Source organism: Dermochelys coriacea, chromosome 2, assembly GCF_009764565.3.
Source record: "Dermochelys coriacea isolate rDerCor1 chromosome 2, rDerCor1.pri.v4, whole genome shotgun sequence".
Lineage (NCBI taxonomy): Eukaryota > Metazoa > Chordata > Testudines > Dermochelyidae > Dermochelys > Dermochelys coriacea.
The window spans coordinates 137,034,008-137,054,429 of record NC_050069.1 but is presented as its reverse complement, the minus strand read 5'-3'; the positions used below and the strand labels follow the sequence as shown (position 1 = coordinate 137,054,429).

The window sequence follows — 20,422 nt, the reverse complement described above, 5'->3', positions numbered from 1 at the left end:
TGTAAATTCTTTGGGGCAGCAAAATGGGATCTGAATACTGGTTGAGACTTGCAGATGCTACTGTAATACAAATATTTTAAAAATATTTTTAAATCCTTACTTATAAAAACACATTCAATTTTAAAATATTTTCAGATTAATATTCAATTTTTGAACGCTGTTAAAGGTGAGTAAAGTACAACAAACAAACACTGAAATCAGAGAAGTCAGTTGTCTTTTTTTTTTTAAATCAGTTTTCTCTTTCTACTCATGTTCTAGGCACAATGCTGCAATGCCAGTGTGGTTTTATTTTATTTATTTATTTATTTAAATCAAGGGAACTTGTCTAAGGAGCTTAGGTTTTGTAAAATTTGTATTTACACAATCTAAATTTAGTATATAGTAGGGTTTTTAAAATTTTATTGACACCTTACAGTAGGATAGTTAAACATACGCATCAGTGTTTGCAGGATTGATGCCTTCAAGATAGCCTTTAAGTAGAACTCAAGAAAACCTCCACAAGAACTCCTGAATATACTTTAAAGCAGTTTCAAGGTACAGGATGGCCTACTGGAGGTGGTTCTTAGTACACATTTCACTATTCACAATCAGAAAAGTAGCCGAGTTAAATCTTACTAGAGAAGACCGAGTCCAAGGTGATCCATTAGATGTATTTAAACTGAGAATGGAGTTTTAAAAAAATAGAGAAGAATTGGTCAAACTACCAAGAGTTTACAAAAAGAAGGCCACAATCTAAACAATAAGTACTAAAATCTTCTCCCCTGTACAAAATCAGAGGGACCATACTTTCACAGGGGGTTATTATGGTCAAGAATGGGAGGGGGGATTTTACCCCTAGGCAACAGAAAGAACTGCAATTGCTTCCAATCTCTGCCTGCACACTCCTTCCACCCAGGTATAAAATGTGTGATGACACACAGAGGTTAAGGACAGGTGGAAGAAGCACAGCATTGTCTGCTAGAACTAGACAGAGAGTTCCCACTATTCTCCCTGACTGCTGCCCCACAGCTTCCTTTCCACCCCCATCTGGGCTGGTGTGGCTACAGATTTCCCACTCACCCCTTTGGCTGATGAAGTGAGAGATCCCCCTCCTGTTCCAATCTACTTTAACCACAGATTATACAGTTCTACAAGCTATCATTCACACCCCTGAATCTTTCCTAGTTTACCCCCACTCCTCAATTCCCCCTGCACAATAAGATGAAGCCCCAAGAAACACTGCTCTGCAGTGAAAGCCAGGTTTTCTTTATCCTGGCTCTCTCTGGCACTAGGAATGTAGCATGAACTAGAAATTCTGACAGAACCATTTCACTTAAATAATAGTAGACATACAGTAGAATGTGAGCTGCCAATAAAACAATCAAAACCAGCAGTATACATGAGTACAACAGATTTTTTTTTAATTAATTAAAGGAGCAGAGGTAACAATGGTTGCACCCATCTACAAATGCACAGGTTCAACTCAGATCCGGTCAGACCAAATGTCCTTAACTTAACTAACTATTCCTTATGTTCAGTTATGCTCAAACTGAATGACAAATGGGGAGCTCTGGGATGCCCTAAACAAATGCAACCATCTCTACCTGAAATGCAGAATTTAATACAATTATCTTATCTAACCAGCTTTAGTGCTATTACTAATACTACCCTTCATTGTTTTATTACACAGCTTGGTTAAAAACAGATCAATAAGGCATTATGGCCTTTCTGGATTGTAAGCAACCATTGTTGCAGAAACTGGATCTGACAGACCTAGTAAATGATGGCACAACTCTATAATTATTTTCTTAATGCAAGAGAGTTACCTGCTATAGCAAGTATAGCAATGCATGTTATGAATTGGGAGTGTTTGGGCTTCAACTGAGTTATGTATCACCTATCTCGTAAGCCAGGAAAGAACCCTTTAGTCTAGCCTCGGCACTAGAACATTTCTCTCCTTTCAAATTAGCAAATGACACCACATTCCCTTTAATTAAAGGGCACAGGCCTATATTTTTGAATACAACAGAATATTTTTCGGTGTAGTGCGATACTTAATAATCAAGTTCTTTCCTTATGATTTGGACCACATACCTTTTAAAAAATGAACATTTCAAGGTCATACAGCACTGAATGTAGTTGTCAATAATCTACCTGTTTTATTTTCTTTGTCTCTTACATGCCTACTGAAGAGGAAAGAGGGCAATCCTATGGGAGAAAACATAATCTGGTGCCCTATTTTCATTTGTATGAAAAGAATCAGCCCTGAAATTTATGTATACATACCATGCTGAATGTATGAATGCAGAAGAATACATGTAAGATCTGGTGATAAATGTGGGGATTTTTTATGCACTGGCACAACCATGGATCAAAGATGAATTGAAACATGAATAGAAAAGTGTGGAATATTCCTATAGGAATAAATTATGAAGATTTGGGAGGGGGGAGCACGCGGGGTGGTTTTGCAACACAATGCAAACATGCCTATTTCAATTATAAATCTTCCTTGCTTATACACAAAGTTGACCTAAACCAACTAGAAAAGACTGAGTCAAGCACAGACAATATGCTTGCTGCTGCACAAGACACAAAATACAGAAAGCCCTTATCCTGCAGAGAGCTTTTAAATAAGGCTACTGATTCTGCAAAACACACAAATGCTTAACTGTGCGCCTATGGGCTCACTCCCCTTGCTACCAACTCCACATCAGTGGTCCACTGTACCAGTGCAGAGCTCATTTCCTAATTGGGGTCTAATTTCAGGAGCTTCACTCCCCTCCCCAAAACATGTTGGAATTCATGTGTCCCCTGTATCTCAAACTCAGAAGATGCCATTTGGTGCCTGGGTGAGTCTAATCCCCACAGGCTATGGGCCATAGCATGGATTTGTTGGTGGGGAAGGGCAAGGACAACAATTATGAAAACAAGTGCAGGAAGAAAAGGAGTACTTGTGGCACCTTAGAGACTAACACATTTATTAGAGCATAAGCTTTCGTGAGCTACAGCTCCATTTCCAAATGCATCCGATGAAGTGAGCTGTAGCTCACGAAAGCTTATGCTCTAATAAATGTGTTAGTCTCTAAGGTGCCACAAGTACTCCTTTTCTTTTTGCGAATACAGACTAACACGGCTGCTACTCTGAAAAGTGCAGGAAGGAAACACTGTACTCTGTCCAGCTCTGGATGCTGGACAGAAAGTGGGGAGAGGAAGGGAACAAAGTACTGAGGAATCTCTCCCTTGGATATTATGAAAGAAAAGCTGGGGTCTCTCCCAAGGGCGGGAGGGGCAGAGTGGGGTGTCTCCCCCGCGGGGGGCGGGGGAGGGGAATAAGGCGTACTGGGGAGAGGAATGGAGAGCGGGAGACTGTCCCCATGGGGTGGGGGGAGAATAAGGGGAGGAGGTGCCTGGGGGTATCTCTGCCCTCATAGAGATAGGGGACGGGGGGGGTCTCTCCCATAGCGAAGGGAAGCCAGGGTGCACTGGGCACCGGCTCTGCGCCTGGGGAAGGTCTGCAGGGGAGCGGGGTGTGTCGGGTCTAGGTTCGCAGAGGGGGCGGCCGGGACACCGCGCCCAGGTGCCCCCGCGCCCGGCGGGGCTCTCTCACCAGAACAGCAGGTTGGCGCAGACGAAGCCGCCCAGGCTGCGGAGCGGCCTCTCCCAGCTCAGAGCAGCCGCGATGCAGCCGCCCAGCGCCAGCCCGGTCTCCCCCAGCAGCGCGGGCGCGGCCCCGCCTGCCACCTGCTCCGGCTCCTCATCTCCGGCCGCTGTCTCCGGGGCCTGCGGCTGGAGCCTCCCAGCCGCCGCGCTCCGAGCCCCGGGTACCTCCCGACCGCCGCCGCCGCCCGCCTCTGCGCCCTGCTGCTGCCGCGGAGACCCCGCACTCGCCATGTCTCGGCGGCGGTTGCTGGGAGGGGGCGGGGCGGGGGCGAGGGCGCGGCGCTCCGGGGGGAGGCGGGGGTGGGCTCCGCGCGCCCAGCGGCTCCCTCTGCCAGGCCCTGGCTGACGTCACCGCGGGACCGGTAGCCGTTGTCCCCGCAGGGGGGAGGAGCCGGGGCGGGAGGTTTGCGCGAGGCAGGTGCCGTGAGGGGAACACGTCGGGGGGGGAGGGTGAGGAGCGCGCAGCTCAAGCGTTTCGTGCCCGTTGCTGGCAGCAATGCCCCGTCCCCGGGGGCGTCTCTCCGCCTCCGCCCAGGCCAGGGTAACGGTGCCGCCGTCACCAGGGGAGCGACTGAGTCACAAACCTACTTCCTGAAGCCCGCTCCCGCGTGGATCGGGGCGGGGGGGCCGCGCGGAGGCTGCCCCGGTTTGGTTCCGTGGCTTGGGCTGCGAAGCGTGGGCTCCCCTCGGGGCGGGCCCTGAGCCCGGGCGCTGGGCAGATGCGCTGTTAGCGAGGGGACAGACCTACCCAGGGGGAAGGGCAGTCTGGGATTTGAGGCAAGTGTCACCCGTCTGGGGCACCCCGGGGGCACGGCTAGGCCAGACCGTTGGAAGAAGGTCGCGCTGGGTGAGGCTGGTAAGCCCGCCTCACAAAACTGGTTTGTTACCCTGGCAACTTATCCCACCCTCAGCCGCTTCGTAAGGGTGGTGCTGTGCTAACCGCAGTGAGGTCTTGAGAGAGGATTGCAGCAGTTACACCCAGACTGTGGAGGGGGGCCTGGGCCACTCCTGCCCTACCCCATGGGGTGGGCCCTGTGTAGCTTCAGGAGGAGCCAACAGTCAGTGCTGGCTCCGGCTCCTGGGTTGGTCTATGGCTTCTTCACTATAAAAAGGTAAGCTTGCAATAGTTACTAAATTATATATTTGCTAGGGATAGAAATAATTATTTTGTAATACGTGCCTCACCTGCCATCACCGACTGGAATCATTTGCTCTGCACCATCCAGGCTGCTCTGGCAGCTCTAGCGCCTCTTAATGTGCTTTGGCATTCGGCCCAGAAAACCATTGGTATTGGGTACCAACCCGTCACATTGCTGAGGGTAGAGCAGCATGTAGATGGGACAGGAGCCTTTTCTTCTTAGATTCAGCCTGCATTGTTGTTTACTTTGGTGTGGGGGAAATTAGGAGAGGTTGGGCCTTCAGACTGCATTGCACCCACCATGGCCTGGTGAGGGCCAGTGGAAAAGTTGTTAGAGCCTCCTTTCTGGAGAGCCGGATGCAATCCTCTTTGAACGAGGCTTGCATCCACAGCTCAGTGTTGATGGCCCATTAAAGATACTTCATTGTAACAATGGGCCATAGAAGAAACTCATCCCACCCATTTCAGAGTAGCAGCTGTGTTAGTCTTTATCTGCAAAAAGAAAAGGAGTACTTGTGGCACCTTAGAGACTAACAAATGTATTAGCCTCTAAGGTGCCACAAGTACTCCTTTTCTTCATCCCACCCAGTAAGCCTTCCTGTGGTTACCTCAGCAAGAATATGGGTAATGGCTACCCCTCTGAGTCATCAAAGCATGCAAGGACATGTGATATGCTCATGTGAGCCTGGACTCCATCTTGGGTCAGTAACTTTCCACAAACGGAGGCTGTGAGCTTTGTTTGAGACAGCTTGGAAAAGAGGAGACTAAGGGGAGATATGATAGAAGTATATAAAATCGTGAGTGGTGTGGAGAAAGTGAATAAGGAAAAGCTATTTACTTGTTCCCATAATATAAGAACATGGGGCCACCAAATGAAATTAATGGGCAGCAGGTTTAAAACAATTAAAAGGAAGTTCTTCTTCACTCAGTGCACAGTCTATCTGTGGAACTCCTTGCCTGAGGAGGTTGTGAAGGCTAGGGTTATAATAGGGTTTAAAAGAGAACTGGATACATTCATGGAGGTTAAGTCCATTAATGGCTATTAGCCAGGATTGGTAAGGAATGGTGTCCCTAGCCTCTGTTTGTCAGAGGGTGGTGATGGATGGCAGGAGAGAGATCATTACCTTGATCATTACCTGTTAGGTTAACTCCTTCTGGGGCACCTGGCATTGGCCACTGTCGGTAGACAGGATACTGGGCTGGATGGACCTTTGGTCTGACCCAGTATGGCCACTCTTATGTTCTTAAAATTCCATGCACATGGCAGAGGATATAAAAGACCCCTGAGATATCTCCATTTTGCCTCTTTCCTGCCCTGGTTCGCTGAACTGTGGATTTACAACTAAAAGGAGCATTTTGAACTATGGGCTGAGGACCTTCCAATCTTTTTGGAAGGTACCAGGGAGACTTTGTAAGCCAGCAGTCTACTCTATCACTGCTACAAACCTGATTATAAGGACTTTGCAATTATTTGTATGTATATGATCTATTAACCATTATTAACTCTCTTCTTTTATTATTAAACTTTTAGCTTTAGTTACTAAAGGATTGGCATCAGCCAGTTGGGTAAGATTTGGGTTATATATATTTTCTAAGATATAATATATCTTATTGGGTAAGATTTGGGTTATATATTGACCTGGTTATGTGGTTGATCTCTTGAGATTAGAAGAACCCTATGTATGATGAAATTGGTTTTCAGTAACCACTCATCACATAAGCTAGTGTCTGGGTAATGAGACAATGTAATGCCTAAGGAGACTGCATCTTTGACTTCTTGTTAACAAGTGTGCTAAGATGGAAGTTTACTTTTGTTTCTGTCTTGGTATAATCTAATGATAGAAAAACCACCAGTTTGGGGTGAGTCTGTCCTATTTCTCAGCAATTTATCCTGAATTTGGCATCCTCAGCTGTGACCCACTAAGACACAGTGACAACTGGATACATTACTAAAACAGTGCAACTAATATTTGTTGGTATTCATCTTCTAAAAATCAGACCACTTTGAAAACGTGGGTGTTGGTGCTTAACTTTAAGTTAAGGTTTGAAGATTTTTGGCCTACATACAAAAGATACTACATTTCATGTACATTGCAAAAAAAACCCCACAGATGTTAGAAACAGAGGACATACAGAATTAAATGATTTATTGTTAATTATTGTTATTAATTATTGTTCTTAAACAATACACCCTATACTGACTTTTCCCCATACTACTCTCCATGCATCGGCAAGACTACAGAAACTGATATTATGGAAAGGACCTTGCCAGTTTCTGCCAAGAGAATATTGACATATTACAATTTGACCTTCCCCCTCACCTCAGCTTGCTTCTCTTCCTCTCCTTCAAATCTTTTTCTCTCCTGTCACAGACGCATACGTTTTTCATCTACTTTCCTTTCTCTTACCCTTCCACTTGCCTCAGTGATGCCATTTCATCTCCTGATGTCCCTCTCACTCACTTATCCCCTTCCTTGCACTCCTCCTTAAATTCTCTTCCTGGTTATTTCCCTTCACAATATTAGCATGCTTTAACCTCTATCATCTTTTTAAAAAAAAAAAAAAAAAAAAAAAAAAAATCCTTGACCTCACTTGTCTCTCCAATTATGGCTCCCAATTTGCCTTCATCTTTGCATGTATTGTCTATGATTACATTGTGAATTTCCTCTCCAGTTCCATTCAGTCTTGCTTCCACCCCTTGCACTCCACTGAAACCACTTCTCACCAAAGCTTTTAATGGCCTACTCTGAGCCAGAGCTCAGAACCAGTACTCCATCCCTGTCCTCCTTGACATGTCATTCACCTTTGACATTATCAACCAAGTGTGATGGGTTGTCATGCCTGGGGTGCAGCCTGGGAGCCGTGGGAACCGCTGTGCCCCTCTAATCATCGAGATGGGCTGGTCCTGTTCACACTGCTTTGCTGGTGCCCTCCGGGCCCTGTTATCACCCAACATGACAGCAGGAGGTGCCACACACCCAAACTAGGTCCCTGAATGCTTTACCTATGTCAGTCAAAGACAGGCAGGAGACAAGAGCCAATTTCCCAGCTCCTCCCACCTTGCACCCTTGCTGGAGTATAAACCCCAGAATTACTGTTTTATACTGCACAGGGATCTGTACAAATTAAGCTCATTAATATGTTCACTTTCCTCTCAATGTGGGAAAGGTATGCACAAGTGGCTTGTGTTAGCCAAGCTGAGATTTTTCCCCAGACACTTCGCTCAAAGGCAACCTGGTTTAGATAAAGCATAAAACAAGTTTATTAGTGACAGAAAGATAGTTTTTAAGTGATTATAAGTGATATCAAACAGATTATCTTGTAAATAAAACCACAGACTAAGCCTAACATACTAGATAGATTGGATATAAATTAGCAGTTTTTCACCCTGACTGATGATACAAGGCATGACGGTTGCCCCCTTTACGATGCCACCTGATGTGCTGAGAGACCACTGAGCCCGCCTATTCTGCCAGCATGGGCCCCCTTTAACCTGTCTTGCTGAGCCAGGCTCTTAAGCCTCTTCTAGTGCACACAGGCAGGACCACACCCTGCTGCAGAAAGACACAGACACTGAGATCAGCTCTGGGAAGACTCATCTTAAGGGACTTGCCCACATCCCTTGGAGTGCAGACCCAAAGGTATATTGTGAAATCTGCCCCCTCCCTCAATGTGGAGGAGGGTATGCATAGCCTCTTCCTCTCCCTCCCCCCCCCATTATGATTTGCACAGCTGGGTTTCAGAATAAACAAAAAACAAGTTTTAATAACTAGAAAGAGTAGGTTTTAAGTGAGTGTAAGAGATTATTAAGCAAATAAAGGTATCAGATTACTAAGCAAATAAAACAAAACATGCAAACTAAGCTTAATTCACTGAAGAAACAGGTAATTTCTCACCCTAAGTATTGTCACAGGTAGATTACAGAAAGTCTTGAAAGGCAGCTTCACTGACTTGCAGCTTGAGACTTCAGGTATTTCCACTTACAGACTGGACGCCCTCCCAGCCTGGGTTCAACCCTTCTCCCGTCAATTCAGTTCTTGCTTCCAGATGTTTTTCAATGTCTCCTTCAGTGGGGAGGCTGAGGAGAACCCTGATGATGTCACTCCCCTGCCTTATATACCTTTTGTATAGGGTAGGAACCCTTTGTCTTCCAGTGGAAAAACACTAGCATTCCAAGGGATGGATCCAGTACCAGGTGACCCAGACCCATGTCTCTGCAGGGCTGTGGCAGCCATTACTTTTATGTTGTCTGGAGTGTCCACAAGAATACTACAGTCTTTCACAGTCCATTGTCTTTGTTAATAGGCCATCAGCCCTTTCTGGCTTTTCCATTATTGTATCTGAAGGACTAGTTGTGGGTGACATCCAATGTAGCATATTTGAAATACAGATACATGGTCATATTTCTAACTTCAGATACAGAAACGATAGAGGCATACAAATTGGATAATCACATTCAGTAAATCATAACCTTTTCAATGATAGCTTACATGAGCCATCTTGCATAAAGTTTATCCCAGTTATGTCATATCCATATCATAAGCATATTTTCATAAAGAATTTGGAGTGTAACGTCACACAAGCAGTCCATCGAGTTTCCATACATAGGCTAGAAATCCCTTTAGCCTGGGACCAGCACTTCCGCCAGTTCAGTCTTTGTTCCTCTGCTATTTCCAGGAGTTTCCTAGTCTGGGGAGTGAGGCCCCTAGATGCTTCATACCCCACCTTATATAGCTTTACCATGTGGTGGGAACCCTTTGTTCCAAGCTAAGTTCCCAGTCTAGGTTGTGGGGAAAAATACAGATACCAAAATGGAGTTTAGTGTCATGTGGTCTGGTCAGATGCCCTTGCTAAGTAATATCCGCCATTACTTACAAGCTGGCTGAAACGTTTACAGGAAGGTTAAACTCTTCCATTGTCTTTGCTAATGGGCCATCAGCATTGTTTAGCTTCTTCATTTTTGTACCTGAAAGGCTAGCTGCGGGTGTTCCCAGAGTAAACACATTAGGAATATTGACTAGGTATCTGTATTTCAAACTTCAAATACAAAAATGATACAAAAGGGGTGGGCAAACTTTTTGGTCTGAGGGCCACATCTGGGTAAGGAAATTGTATGGTGGGCCATGAATGTTCATGAAATTAAGGTTTGGGGTGTTGGAGGGGGTGAGGGCTCCGGGAGGGGGTGTGGGCTCTGTGGTGGGTCCAGAAATGAGGAGTTCTTATGCGGGAAGTGGCTCTGGGCTGGGGCAGGGGGCTGGGGTGCAACATGGGGGGGAGGGGTGTGAGGGCTCTAGCTGAGTGTGTGTGGGCTATGGGGTGGGGCTGGGGATGAGGGTTTGGGGTGCAGGAGAGTGCTCTGGGCTGGGACCAAGGGGTTCGGAGGGCAGGAGGGGGATCAGGGCTGGGGTAGGGGGTTGAGGTGTGGGAGGGGTTCAGAGGTGCAGGTTCTGGGGGGTGCTTACCTCAAGCAGCTCCCAGAAGCAGTGGCATGTCCCCCCAGGGGCAGCACTTGGGGAGGGGGCAATATATGGAGCCCCTTGTCTGCCCCTACGTGTAGGAGCTGGAGGGGAGACATGCTGCTGCTTCCAGGAGCCATGCAGATCCACGGTATGCGCAGAGTGGGGCAAGCCCCCGACCCTGCTCCCCAACTGGAGCACCAGAGCAGGGCAAGTCCCAGACCCTGGTCCCTGGTGGGAGCTCAAGAGCCAGATTAAAATGTCTGAAGGGCCGGATGTGGTGCCTGGGCCATAGTTTGCCCACCCCTGTGATGATACATGCATACAACTAGAATAATCATATTCAGCAAATCATAACTTTTCCATAGACACTTGACAAGACATATTTTGTACAAATATATCATAATTGTGTCATAATTATATCATAATCATACAACTATGAAGAATATGGGATGCAGTGTCACACCATAGTATTCTTAAAATCAGGACCTCTTTTGGCTTCCTTTACTGTCCTCTCTTGGGTTTCCTCCTAGCTTCTTTAATTGTTCCTTGAGCATGTCCATTACAGGATCCTCTTCATACCACTTCCAACTTTCTATGCTGGTTCCACAGAACTCTGCCCTTGGTCTCCTTCTGGATATCTCATCCACAAATAAAAATTCAACATTGATCTCTGTACTGACTACTCAAAGATTTACCTCTCTACTACAGATCTGTCTGCTTCTGTCCAAATCAAACTGGGCCTGTTTCTCCCTGCCTGCCACTCAGGCCTGTAACCCTTCGATTCATACCCCTCTTTAGGCCCCCACATATAGGCTATGTGCATGTTTTGCTGATTCTTTCTGCATAACATCTTTAAGATATGGCCTTTTTTATCCATCCACACAGTTAAAACTCTCATCTTGCATCTTGGTTACTGTAACATCCTTTTCTCTGGCATTGACTAATACGTTCTTGCCCTGATCATACACATTCAGAATGCTGCTACATAAGATCATTTCCCCAGCCTGTTGCTGTGACCATATCACCCCTCTCTTTTCATCCCTCCATTGGCTCCCCTTTCTTTATTGCATCAAACAGAAATTGCTTGTCTTCACTTTTAAAGCCCTTTGCAGGGCTTTTGCAATGATGCCTGTCTCCATCACCCACTTGTTACATTTTCAAACAAAATTTTTTCTGTTTTCTCCCATGCTATCCCTTTCACTTGGGAAGAGCTCCCCATAAAACATTCAAAGCATTACCTTCCTTCAGATCCCTTGTTTGCCATGATACCAACAAAAAACAAAACAAAAAACCTTGTCAGTGGTTAGGTTATTGGTACATTGATATCACTTCTTGTTATATTGACCAATATTGCCTTATTGTTTTCTTGTGCTCCTCTGTCAGTCTGTATTCATCTGTTTTCTCTTGTGTCAGATTGCTCTTTAGGGCAGGGACTAGCCTTTTGATTTGTGTTTTGTTCAGCGCCTAGCACAATGGGATCCTAGTCCATGACTAGGACTCCTAAGCTCTATGATAATACAATATATAAACAGTAATAATATAAAGAAAAGGAGTACCCGTGGCACTTTAGAGACTAACAAATTAGTCTCTAAGGTGCCACGGGTACTCCTTTTCTTTTTGCGAATACAGACTAACACGGCTGCTACTCTGAAACCAGTAATAATATAGCGATTGATCTGCTTCATTGTCTAAAAGTCAGGTAGAGTTGGACCTTGCAAAGGGAATTAAATCCAATAGTAAAAGGTTCTATAGCCATATAAATAAGAAGAAAACTAAGAAAGAAGAAGTGGAGCCGCTAAACACTGAGGATGGAGTGGAGGTTAAGGATAATCTAGGCATGGCCCAATATCTAAACAAATACTTTGCCTCAGCCTTTAATAAGGCTAAAGAGGATCTTAGGGATAATGGTAGCATGACAAATGGGAAGGAGGATATGGTGGTAGCATGACAAATGGGAAGGAGGATATGGAGGTAGATATTACCATATCTGAGGTAGAAGTGAAACTCAAACAGCTTAATCGACTAAATCGGGGGGCCCAGATAATCTTCATCCAAGAATATTAAAGGAATTGGCACCTGAAATTGTAAGCCCATTAGCAAAAATTTTTAATGAATCTGTAAACTCAGGAGTTGTACCGTATGATTGGAGAATTGCTAACATAGTTCCTATTTTTAAGAAAGGAAAAAAAGTGATCCAGGTAACTACAGGCCTGTTAGTTTGACATCTGTAGTATGCAAGGTCCTGGAAAAAATTTTGAAGGAGAAAATAGTTAAGGACATTGAAGTCAATGGTAAATGGGACAAAATACAACATGGTTTTACAAAAGATAAATCGTGCCAAATCAACCTGATCTCCTTTTTTGAGAAAATAACTGATTTTTTTAGACAAAGGAAACGCAGTGGATTTAATTTACCTAGCATAATGACAGGTTTCAGAGTAGCAGCCGTGTTAGTCTGTATTCGCAAAAAGAAAAGGAGTACTTGTGGCACCTTAGAGACTAGTGAGCTTTAGCTCACGAAAGCTTATGCTCAAATAAATTTGTTAGTCTCTAAGGTGCCACAAGTACTCCTTTTCTTTTTAATTTACCTAGATTTCAGTAAGGCCTTTGATACCGTGCCACATGGGGAATTATTAGTTAAATTGGAAAAGATGGGGATCAATATGAACATCAAAAGGTGGATAAGGAATTGGTTAAAGGGGAGACTACAATGGGTCCTACTGAAAGGCGAACTGTCAGGCTGGAGGAAGGTTACTAGTGAAGTTCCTCAGGGATCAGTTTTGGGACCAATCTTATTTGATCTTCTTATTACTGACCTCGGCACAAAAAGTGGGAGTGTGCTAATAGTTTGCAGATGATACAAAGCTGGGAGGTATTGCCAATTCAGAGAAGGATCGGGATATTATACAGGAGGATCTGGATGGCCTTGTAAACTGGAGTAATAGTAATAGGATAAAATTTAATAGTGAGAGGTATAAGGTTATGCATTTAGGGATTAATAACAAGAATTTTAGTTATAAGCTGGGGACCCATCAATTAGAAGTAATGGAAGAGGAGAAGGACCTTGGAATATTGGTTGATCATAGGATGACTAGGAGCTGCCAATGTGATAGGGCTGTGAAAAAAGCTAATGCGGTTTTGGGATGCATCAGGAGAGGTATTTCCAGTAGGGATAAGGAGGTTTTAGTACCATTACACAAGGCACTGGTGAGACCTCACCTGGAATACTGTGTGCAGTTCTGGTCTCCCATGTTTAAAAAGGATGAATTCAAACTGGAACAGGTACAGAGAAGGGCTACTAGGATGATCCGAGGAATGGAAAACTTGTCTTATGAAAGGAGACTCAAGGAGCTTGGCTTGTTTAGCCTAACTAAAAGAAGGTTATGGGGAGATATGATTGCTCTCTATAAATATATCAGAGGGATAAATACCGGAGAGGGAGAGGAATTATATCAGCTCAGCACCAATGTGGACACAAGAACAAATGGGTATAAACTGACCACCAGGAAGTTTAGACTTGAAATTAGACGAAGGTTTCTAAGCATCAGAGGAGTGAAGTTCTGGAATAGCCTTCCAAGGGAAGCAGTGGGGGCAAAAGACCTATCTGGCTTCAAGATTAAACTCGATAAGTTTATGGAGGAGATGGTATGATGGGATAACATGATTTTGGTAATTAATTGATCTTTAAATATTCATGGTAAATAGGCCTAATGGCCTGTGATGGGATGTTAGATGGGGTGGGATCTGAGTTACTACAGAAAATTCTTTCCTGGGTATCTGGCTGGTGAATCTTGCCCATATGCTCAGGGTTTAGCTGATCGCCATATTTGGGGTCGGGAAGGAATTTTCCTCCAGGGCAGATTGGAAGAGGCCCTGGAGGTTTTTCGCCTTCCTCTGTAGCATGGGGCACGGGTCACGAGGGAGGATTCTCTGCTCCTTGAAGTCTTTAAACCATGATTTGAGGACTTCAATAGCTCAGACATAGGTGAGGTTTTTCATAGGAGTGGGTGGGTGAGATTCTAAGGCCTGCATTGTGCAGGAGGTCGGACTAGATGATCAGAATGGTCCCTTCTGACCTTAGTATCTATGAATCTATTGTTATAAACAACAAATAGCACACTGAGGCAATCATTCCCAAAATTTTATCAAGGGCCTAATCCTACAAGGTGATTATCACACTAAACACCTCACAGGACTAGGTCCTGTGACTCGGGGTGTTACCTGTATGATGTTAGGCTCTTTGTGAGTGGCCCAGATGGGAGCCACAAGAGCAAAGCATTGTAAGGCATTGCAGGTCGTGGGAGAGATAGCCCCTCACTAAGTCTGGATTGCAACCGGGAAGGTCATATGCAGATATGTAGTAAAAAATACAAGGCTGCACCTCAGGCCCCTCTAGACTTGGCTGGTCTCAGTTTACTCACCAAGCTGCCATTATCTGGACACTCTTCGCATCAATGGCAGAGAACTAAGGGCGTCATATCGGGGGAGGCTGTTTGTTTTCACAGACAACAATGCAGCGATATTTTATCTCAGTGAAGAGAGAAAACCAGGAAATGGTTCCCTTGTGGGAATTTTGCAAAACACATTCAATCACCCTTGAGACCTCTTACCTGCCAGGGACATAAAACGAGCTATCAGACCATCTGAGCAGGTCATTTTTGAGTCATCATGAGTGTCTCTCTGCCTGGATGTAGCTAAATGCATTTTCCAATGGGGAGGAGCGGGAGGGAGACTCTCCGGGTATATCTATTTGCAAACATGTCCAAAAGAAAATTTCATCAATTCTTCTCCCTGCAAGGCTACAGTCCAGGCTCCATCAATGGTGCCTTCCTATTATCCTTTGGACAAAAAAGCTTTACTGCACTTTTCCCTCTATCCCACTCTTCACAGAGTGCTATTAAAGATCAAGTGGGATCACACCCAGGATATATTAATAGCGCCAATGTGGCCCCGCCAACATTGGTTCTCCACTCTATTGGACCTGTCAGTGGTAACTCCAATCTCACTCCAGTTGCATCAGCTTTGATCTCCCAAGACCAAGGTTGGCTGCTCCACGTGAACCTGTAGACCCTTCATTTAATGGCCTGGAAGCTCCATGGCTAAATTCTAGGGAGCAGGCTTGCTCAGAGCAAGTTTTCCATGTTTTACTAAATAGTCGAAAGACTTCAAACAGCGTTGCCTACTTGTCAAAATGGAGGCGATTCTCTGTCTGGGCTTGTCAAACTGGAGTCTTGCTGATGCCTTGATTCAAAATGTACTAGACTATATTGCACCTGAAGTAGTAAGGTTTAGCATGTGCAATCACTCGAAGAAGAAAAAATTATTACTAGCCTATCGTTAACGGCTGTTCTTCAAGATGCGTTGCACATGTCCATTCCACAACCCACCCTCCTACCGTTTACATTGGAGTTATCCAGAAGGAAGGAACTGAGACGGCTCAGGATCAGCTGCCTGGCAGCAGAGTGCATCTCAGCTGTCCTGATGGTTACCACCAAAGGAAAAAATTTCCAGTGACCATGCACAAGGTGCATACACCAAGAGTGGAATGAACACGTACAACGCATCTAAGAACAATAGTTATGAAAGGTTAGTAACTGTTTTGTGCACACTCATGCATTCTGTTATCCCAGAATAAGTATCAAAGAACAGGTGGAAAATAACGGAGCAGGGAAATTCACAGAGAATCAGTTCCCAGTCAGTCTCAGATAAAACCTCGTTCACTCTGCAGAAACATTTCACCTTGAGAAGATGCACTCTGGTGTCTCTACCAACCATTCTCGTCCTTCTTATTTTCAAAGTAAAATTGAAATTGTTGGGCCTGCTAACATTTTTCCATTCCTAAAATTCCATATGTTCATAAATTTGTATTAGAGAGACAAGGTGGGTGAGGTAATATTTTGTTGTTTGACCAATTTTTGTTGGTGAGAGAGACAAGCTTTCGAGCCACACAGAGCTCTTTTTCAGGTCTGGGAAGGGTATTCCCAGTGTCACAGAAAAATGCAACGTGGATCAGTTTGTTTAGCATAAGTAGTTAGCACATGTTGTAAGGGACCACTCGAGGTAGGGTGGCCGGTTAACTGCAGAGATGTTAACGGACCATTCTTGAATATGTGTTAACTACTTATGCTAAATAATCTGATCCACGTTGCATTTTGCTGGAAGAAGAGCTCTGGGTATGTCTACGCAGCAATGTAAACATATCCCCCTTGTGTCTACACACCAGTTGTGTTATCCTAGGGATCAAATCTAACATTCCAGGACCCTAAAGGGCTGGAGGATCTGAGCCCATGTTAAGCTGGCACCTAGGGTCAGAGCCCTATTGCTTTCCTGTGTGCCTGTGACCCCAGCTTGTCTCTGGTCTTGGAAGTGCTCCGGATGTATCCCAGAGTTCCTTGGGGCAACTTCCTTAGTCCTCTCTATGCCAACAATCTGTGATGCAGTCTATTGCACTCTATTGCAAATGGAAGCTACACTTCCCTTTGCAAATGGCAGCAGCTCAGATCAGAATTAACCCATTGTCCTCTGACCAGTGATTTGCAAGCACACTATCAGAAAGCTTGCAGGGTTTTCAGTGGAGACAGATCAGAAGAAGCTTTTTGCAAAGAGCTGCTTCCTGGTCACAAGAGCACAGCTAGATTTTAACGCATGCTGCCTGGGCAACCCTGCACATGTAGCCCCAGGGAGGATGGGGGCGGGACGACAGAGAGCAGAATGGGAGCCAAGCAGCTGACCTGCAGGAAGGGGGAGCAGCAAAGTTCCCAGCTCAGCATGGTTAGGGGAGGGATGACCTCCCCACAATACCTCAGGCACTCCCTCCCCCCCCACAGGGCATGTGCTGTCAGGGCAGCGAGTGGGAGCCAACCCAAAAACTTTGCTGCAACTTCCCATAGTGGTGGCTCTGGCTCTTCCTCACTCCTGTACAGAGCTTCCCCAGATCAGGGAGCAAAGCTAAGAGGGAGGCAGCTCCCAGATGCTAGGGTGTTGGGGGTCATCTCTCCACTAGCCAAGCTGTGCTGGGAGCTCTGCTGCTCCCATTCCCTGCAGGACAACCGCTTGGTCCCATTCTGCTCTCTGTCCCTTGCTCCTGCCCCTCCCTCTCCCCCCCCACCTTCCCTAGGGCTGCGTGTGCAGGGGTACCCAGGCAATGTGCAACATGAGGGCAATGAGTGGTAGCCCAAAACTTCCCCACAGCTTCCTGAAGAATCCTGTATCCCTGCCTCCAAGCATGCGGCAGAGGCAGGGATAAGAGATCCCTGGGGTGCTGGAGCACACTGTACCCCAAGCCTGGGGATGCACTTCGTTGCTCTGGAGCCAGCAGCAGCCAGGCTGGGGTGTATATTTTTCCTTTGAAACCTACATTTTATGTCAAACTTCAAAACAAACAGACAAAAATAATTAAAAATAAACAACCATACAAAACCACCTTCATTGCACGCCCCAAAAACTCAAAGGACAGTGGAAAGACCAAAAAGTAGTACTCTGCACTGATAGTGATTGAAGCCCACCATGAATTGTGGAAATCGTCCGTGAGCTGGAGGTATGGTAATATGAAAATAAGAATCTTGGATGTCGAGGGCTGAAAAACAGTCCCCCTTGTCCAGCACTGAGATGATAATGGCCAGTGTGACCATTTTGAATCTGTGAATCACAAATTTGTTGAGCTTCCGAACATAGGCGCCGACTCATGGGTGCTCTGGGGCTGGAGCACCCACGGGGAAAAATTAGTGAGTGCTCTGCACCCACCAGCAGCCAAGCTCTCCACTCCGCCCCCCCGCCCCAGCTCACCTTCGCTTCCTCCCCTGAGCATGCCATGTCCCTGCTTCTCCTCCCAGCACTTGTCGCCACAAAACAGCTGTTTTGTGGTGTAACAAGATGTGGCAGGGAGTGGGGAGGAGTGGGAATGTGGCGCGCTCAGGGGAGGAGGCTGGGCTGGGGCGGGGATTTGGGGAAGGAGTCCAATAGGGGCAGGGAGGGGGCGGAGTTGGGGCGGGGACTTTGGTGAAAGGGTTGGAATGGAGGCGGGACAGGAGTGGGAGCACGTGGGGCAGAGTTGAGTCGGGGCTGGGGCAGGGGGGTGTGAGCACCCACCAGCGCCAGGAGAAGTTGGTGCTTGTGCTTCCGAAGTTCGAAGATGGGTCTCCATCCACCGTTTTTCTTTTTGGTGAGAAAATAATGGGAGTAAAAGCCCTTCCCTTTGTATTGAGTTGGAACTTGTTCCACGGCACTCAATTATAGAAGATGGTTCACTCCCTGTTGTAAAAAGTGCTCATGAGAGGGGTCCCTGAAGAGCGACAGGGAAGGGAATAGGGTAGGGGGAAGGGAGAGGAAAAGGATGGCGTAATCCAATTTTATAATCTCCAGTCCCGTTGGTCCATTGCTGTTGCTGCCCAGGCATGGTAGAATGGGCGCAGGCAGTGACCATAAGGTTGAGTAGGAGTATCTAACAGTGCTGTATTTGGGGGAGATCGTTCATGCCCTCGACCAAGATTTCAAAACTGGGGTTTGCTGGTAGATGGTTGCGAAGATGAGGACTGAGTTTGGGGAGCCCTATGTCTTTGTGAGCGTTGCTTATTTTTGTTCTGGTCAAAGTGCCATTGTTGTGGGCGATGGAAAGAGGTGTCTGTGTCCTTTTGGCATGGTTGATACCGACATCATTTGTCTGGTGGCGTATATATGCCTAAAGTGCATAGAGTGGCCCGAGTGGCCTTCATTGAGTGAAGAACATTGTCAGTTTTTGTGGAGAAAAGTTTCTCCTGATCAAAAGGTAGATCCTCCACCTTGAGTTGGAGCTCTTTTGGAATCCCGGACGACTGCAACCACAAAGCCCATACATTATGACAGCTGTGTCCATTGTTCTCGCAGCAGCGTCCACTACATCCTTTGAGGACCATAGGGCTGTATGGGCAATTAGTTTCCCCTCCGTCATGATAGCATTGAGTTGGGGGCATTTTTCTTACAGTAAGACCTAAGGACTTCTTGCAGCTTACTGTAGTTATCGAAATTGTACTTGGCTAGAAGAGCGGAGTAATTGGCTACGTGAATTGGAGTGTACCTGTTGAGTATACCTTTCTACCAAGAAGGTCTAAATGTTTGTGTTCTTTGTCTTGTGGCGTGGACTGGAATTGAGGTTGTTTACTGCATTGATTGGCGGCTTCCACAACTAGGGAATTGGGTTGTGGATGAGAGAAGAGAAAGTCCATCCCCTTAGCTGGGACGAAGTACTTTCTGTCATCTCATTTGTTGGTAGATGGTAGGCGTCTGCCAGATATTCTCTGCTGGTTCCATTAGAGCAGCGTTGATTGGTAGAGAGATTTTGAAGGTAGTGGATGTCTGTAAGATATGCAGTAGCTTGTGCTGGTTTTCTTGCACCTCTTTTAAAAGTTCCTGAAATTGTTTCAGGTCATCCACTGTGCTTGGAGATGGTGGAATGACTGCCTTGGCAGGGGAGGATGATGAGCTGTGGTCCAGAGAAGTGTCTCCATGTTCCGAACCTTCCTCCTCGTCTTCTCCCATGTCCCCCTGTGTTTCTGATGTCTCCCTGTTTGGAGAAGGTGGAGAACGAATTTCCCTTTTGGTCTGGGGTCGAGGGCCTAGTGTATTGAGCCCTATACACCGCCCAGGGACACTGCATGGGGAAGGGCATCAGTGGGCACATCCACGGTTGTTAGTACCATTGCTACATCTCACAAGATTGGCAAGATTTGGTCCTAGCAGCTTCCCATGGTGGTCTTCGTCCCGTGGGTGAAGAGTGGTGGGAAGAGAAATGGCTCCCCTATACTTCCTCCTCTTCATCACTGGAGATGGGCTGGGGAGGAGAAGAAGCAGATAACTATTCAGTTATTTGGCCCGGAGATCCCTCAGTATCGAGCAAGGGTGATTGCGGCACTGAGGTGATCGCTATATCCTCGTGTTGTAGAAACTGCTGTGGCATCACTTGTTTCTGTGACAGTGGTGCCGCTGGTGTAGATGCAGGTTGTGCCTTTGTTGAGATGGTCTGTGCCTTTTTCGGTTTGTCTCTCGGTGCCGATGACTGGATCATCAGTGGGGGTGGCATTATCTGTTCTAACGATCTCAGTGCCGACTCCCGCACTGGGGTGATTGGTGCCGTGGAGGAGAAGCATCTCGATTTTGTTCCGGGGCGGCGGGGCTCGGCAGAGGTCTGCAGAGGGACAGTACCGGAGGTGCCC

General features: G+C 46.2%; 1 protein-coding gene and 1 long non-coding RNA gene across 5 annotated transcripts in view; one reads left to right on the top strand and one right to left on the bottom strand.

Moving 5' to 3' along the window:
* The window catches only part of RETREG1 (reticulophagy regulator 1), a 141,075-nt gene extending 137,097 nt beyond the window's left edge, over positions 1–3,978 (bottom strand). Inside the window, exon 1 of the mRNA XM_038388618.2 lies at positions 3,587–3,978. Within this exon, the coding sequence (XP_038244546.1) occupies positions 3,587–3,870 (284 nt within the window). The 5' untranslated portion in view covers positions 3,871–3,978. The remainder of the gene's footprint in view (positions 1–3,586) is intronic.
* Positions 3,979–4,011: 33 nt separating this feature from the next.
* LOC119851251 overlaps positions 4,012–20,422 on the top strand; it is a 124,098-nt gene continuing 107,687 nt past the window's right edge. For all 4 annotated transcript variants that reach the window (XR_005291188.2, XR_006279088.1, XR_006279086.1 and 1 more), the window contains exon 1: positions 4,012–4,751. This is a non-coding gene — a long non-coding RNA (uncharacterized LOC119851251). The remainder of the gene's footprint in view (positions 4,752–20,422) is intronic.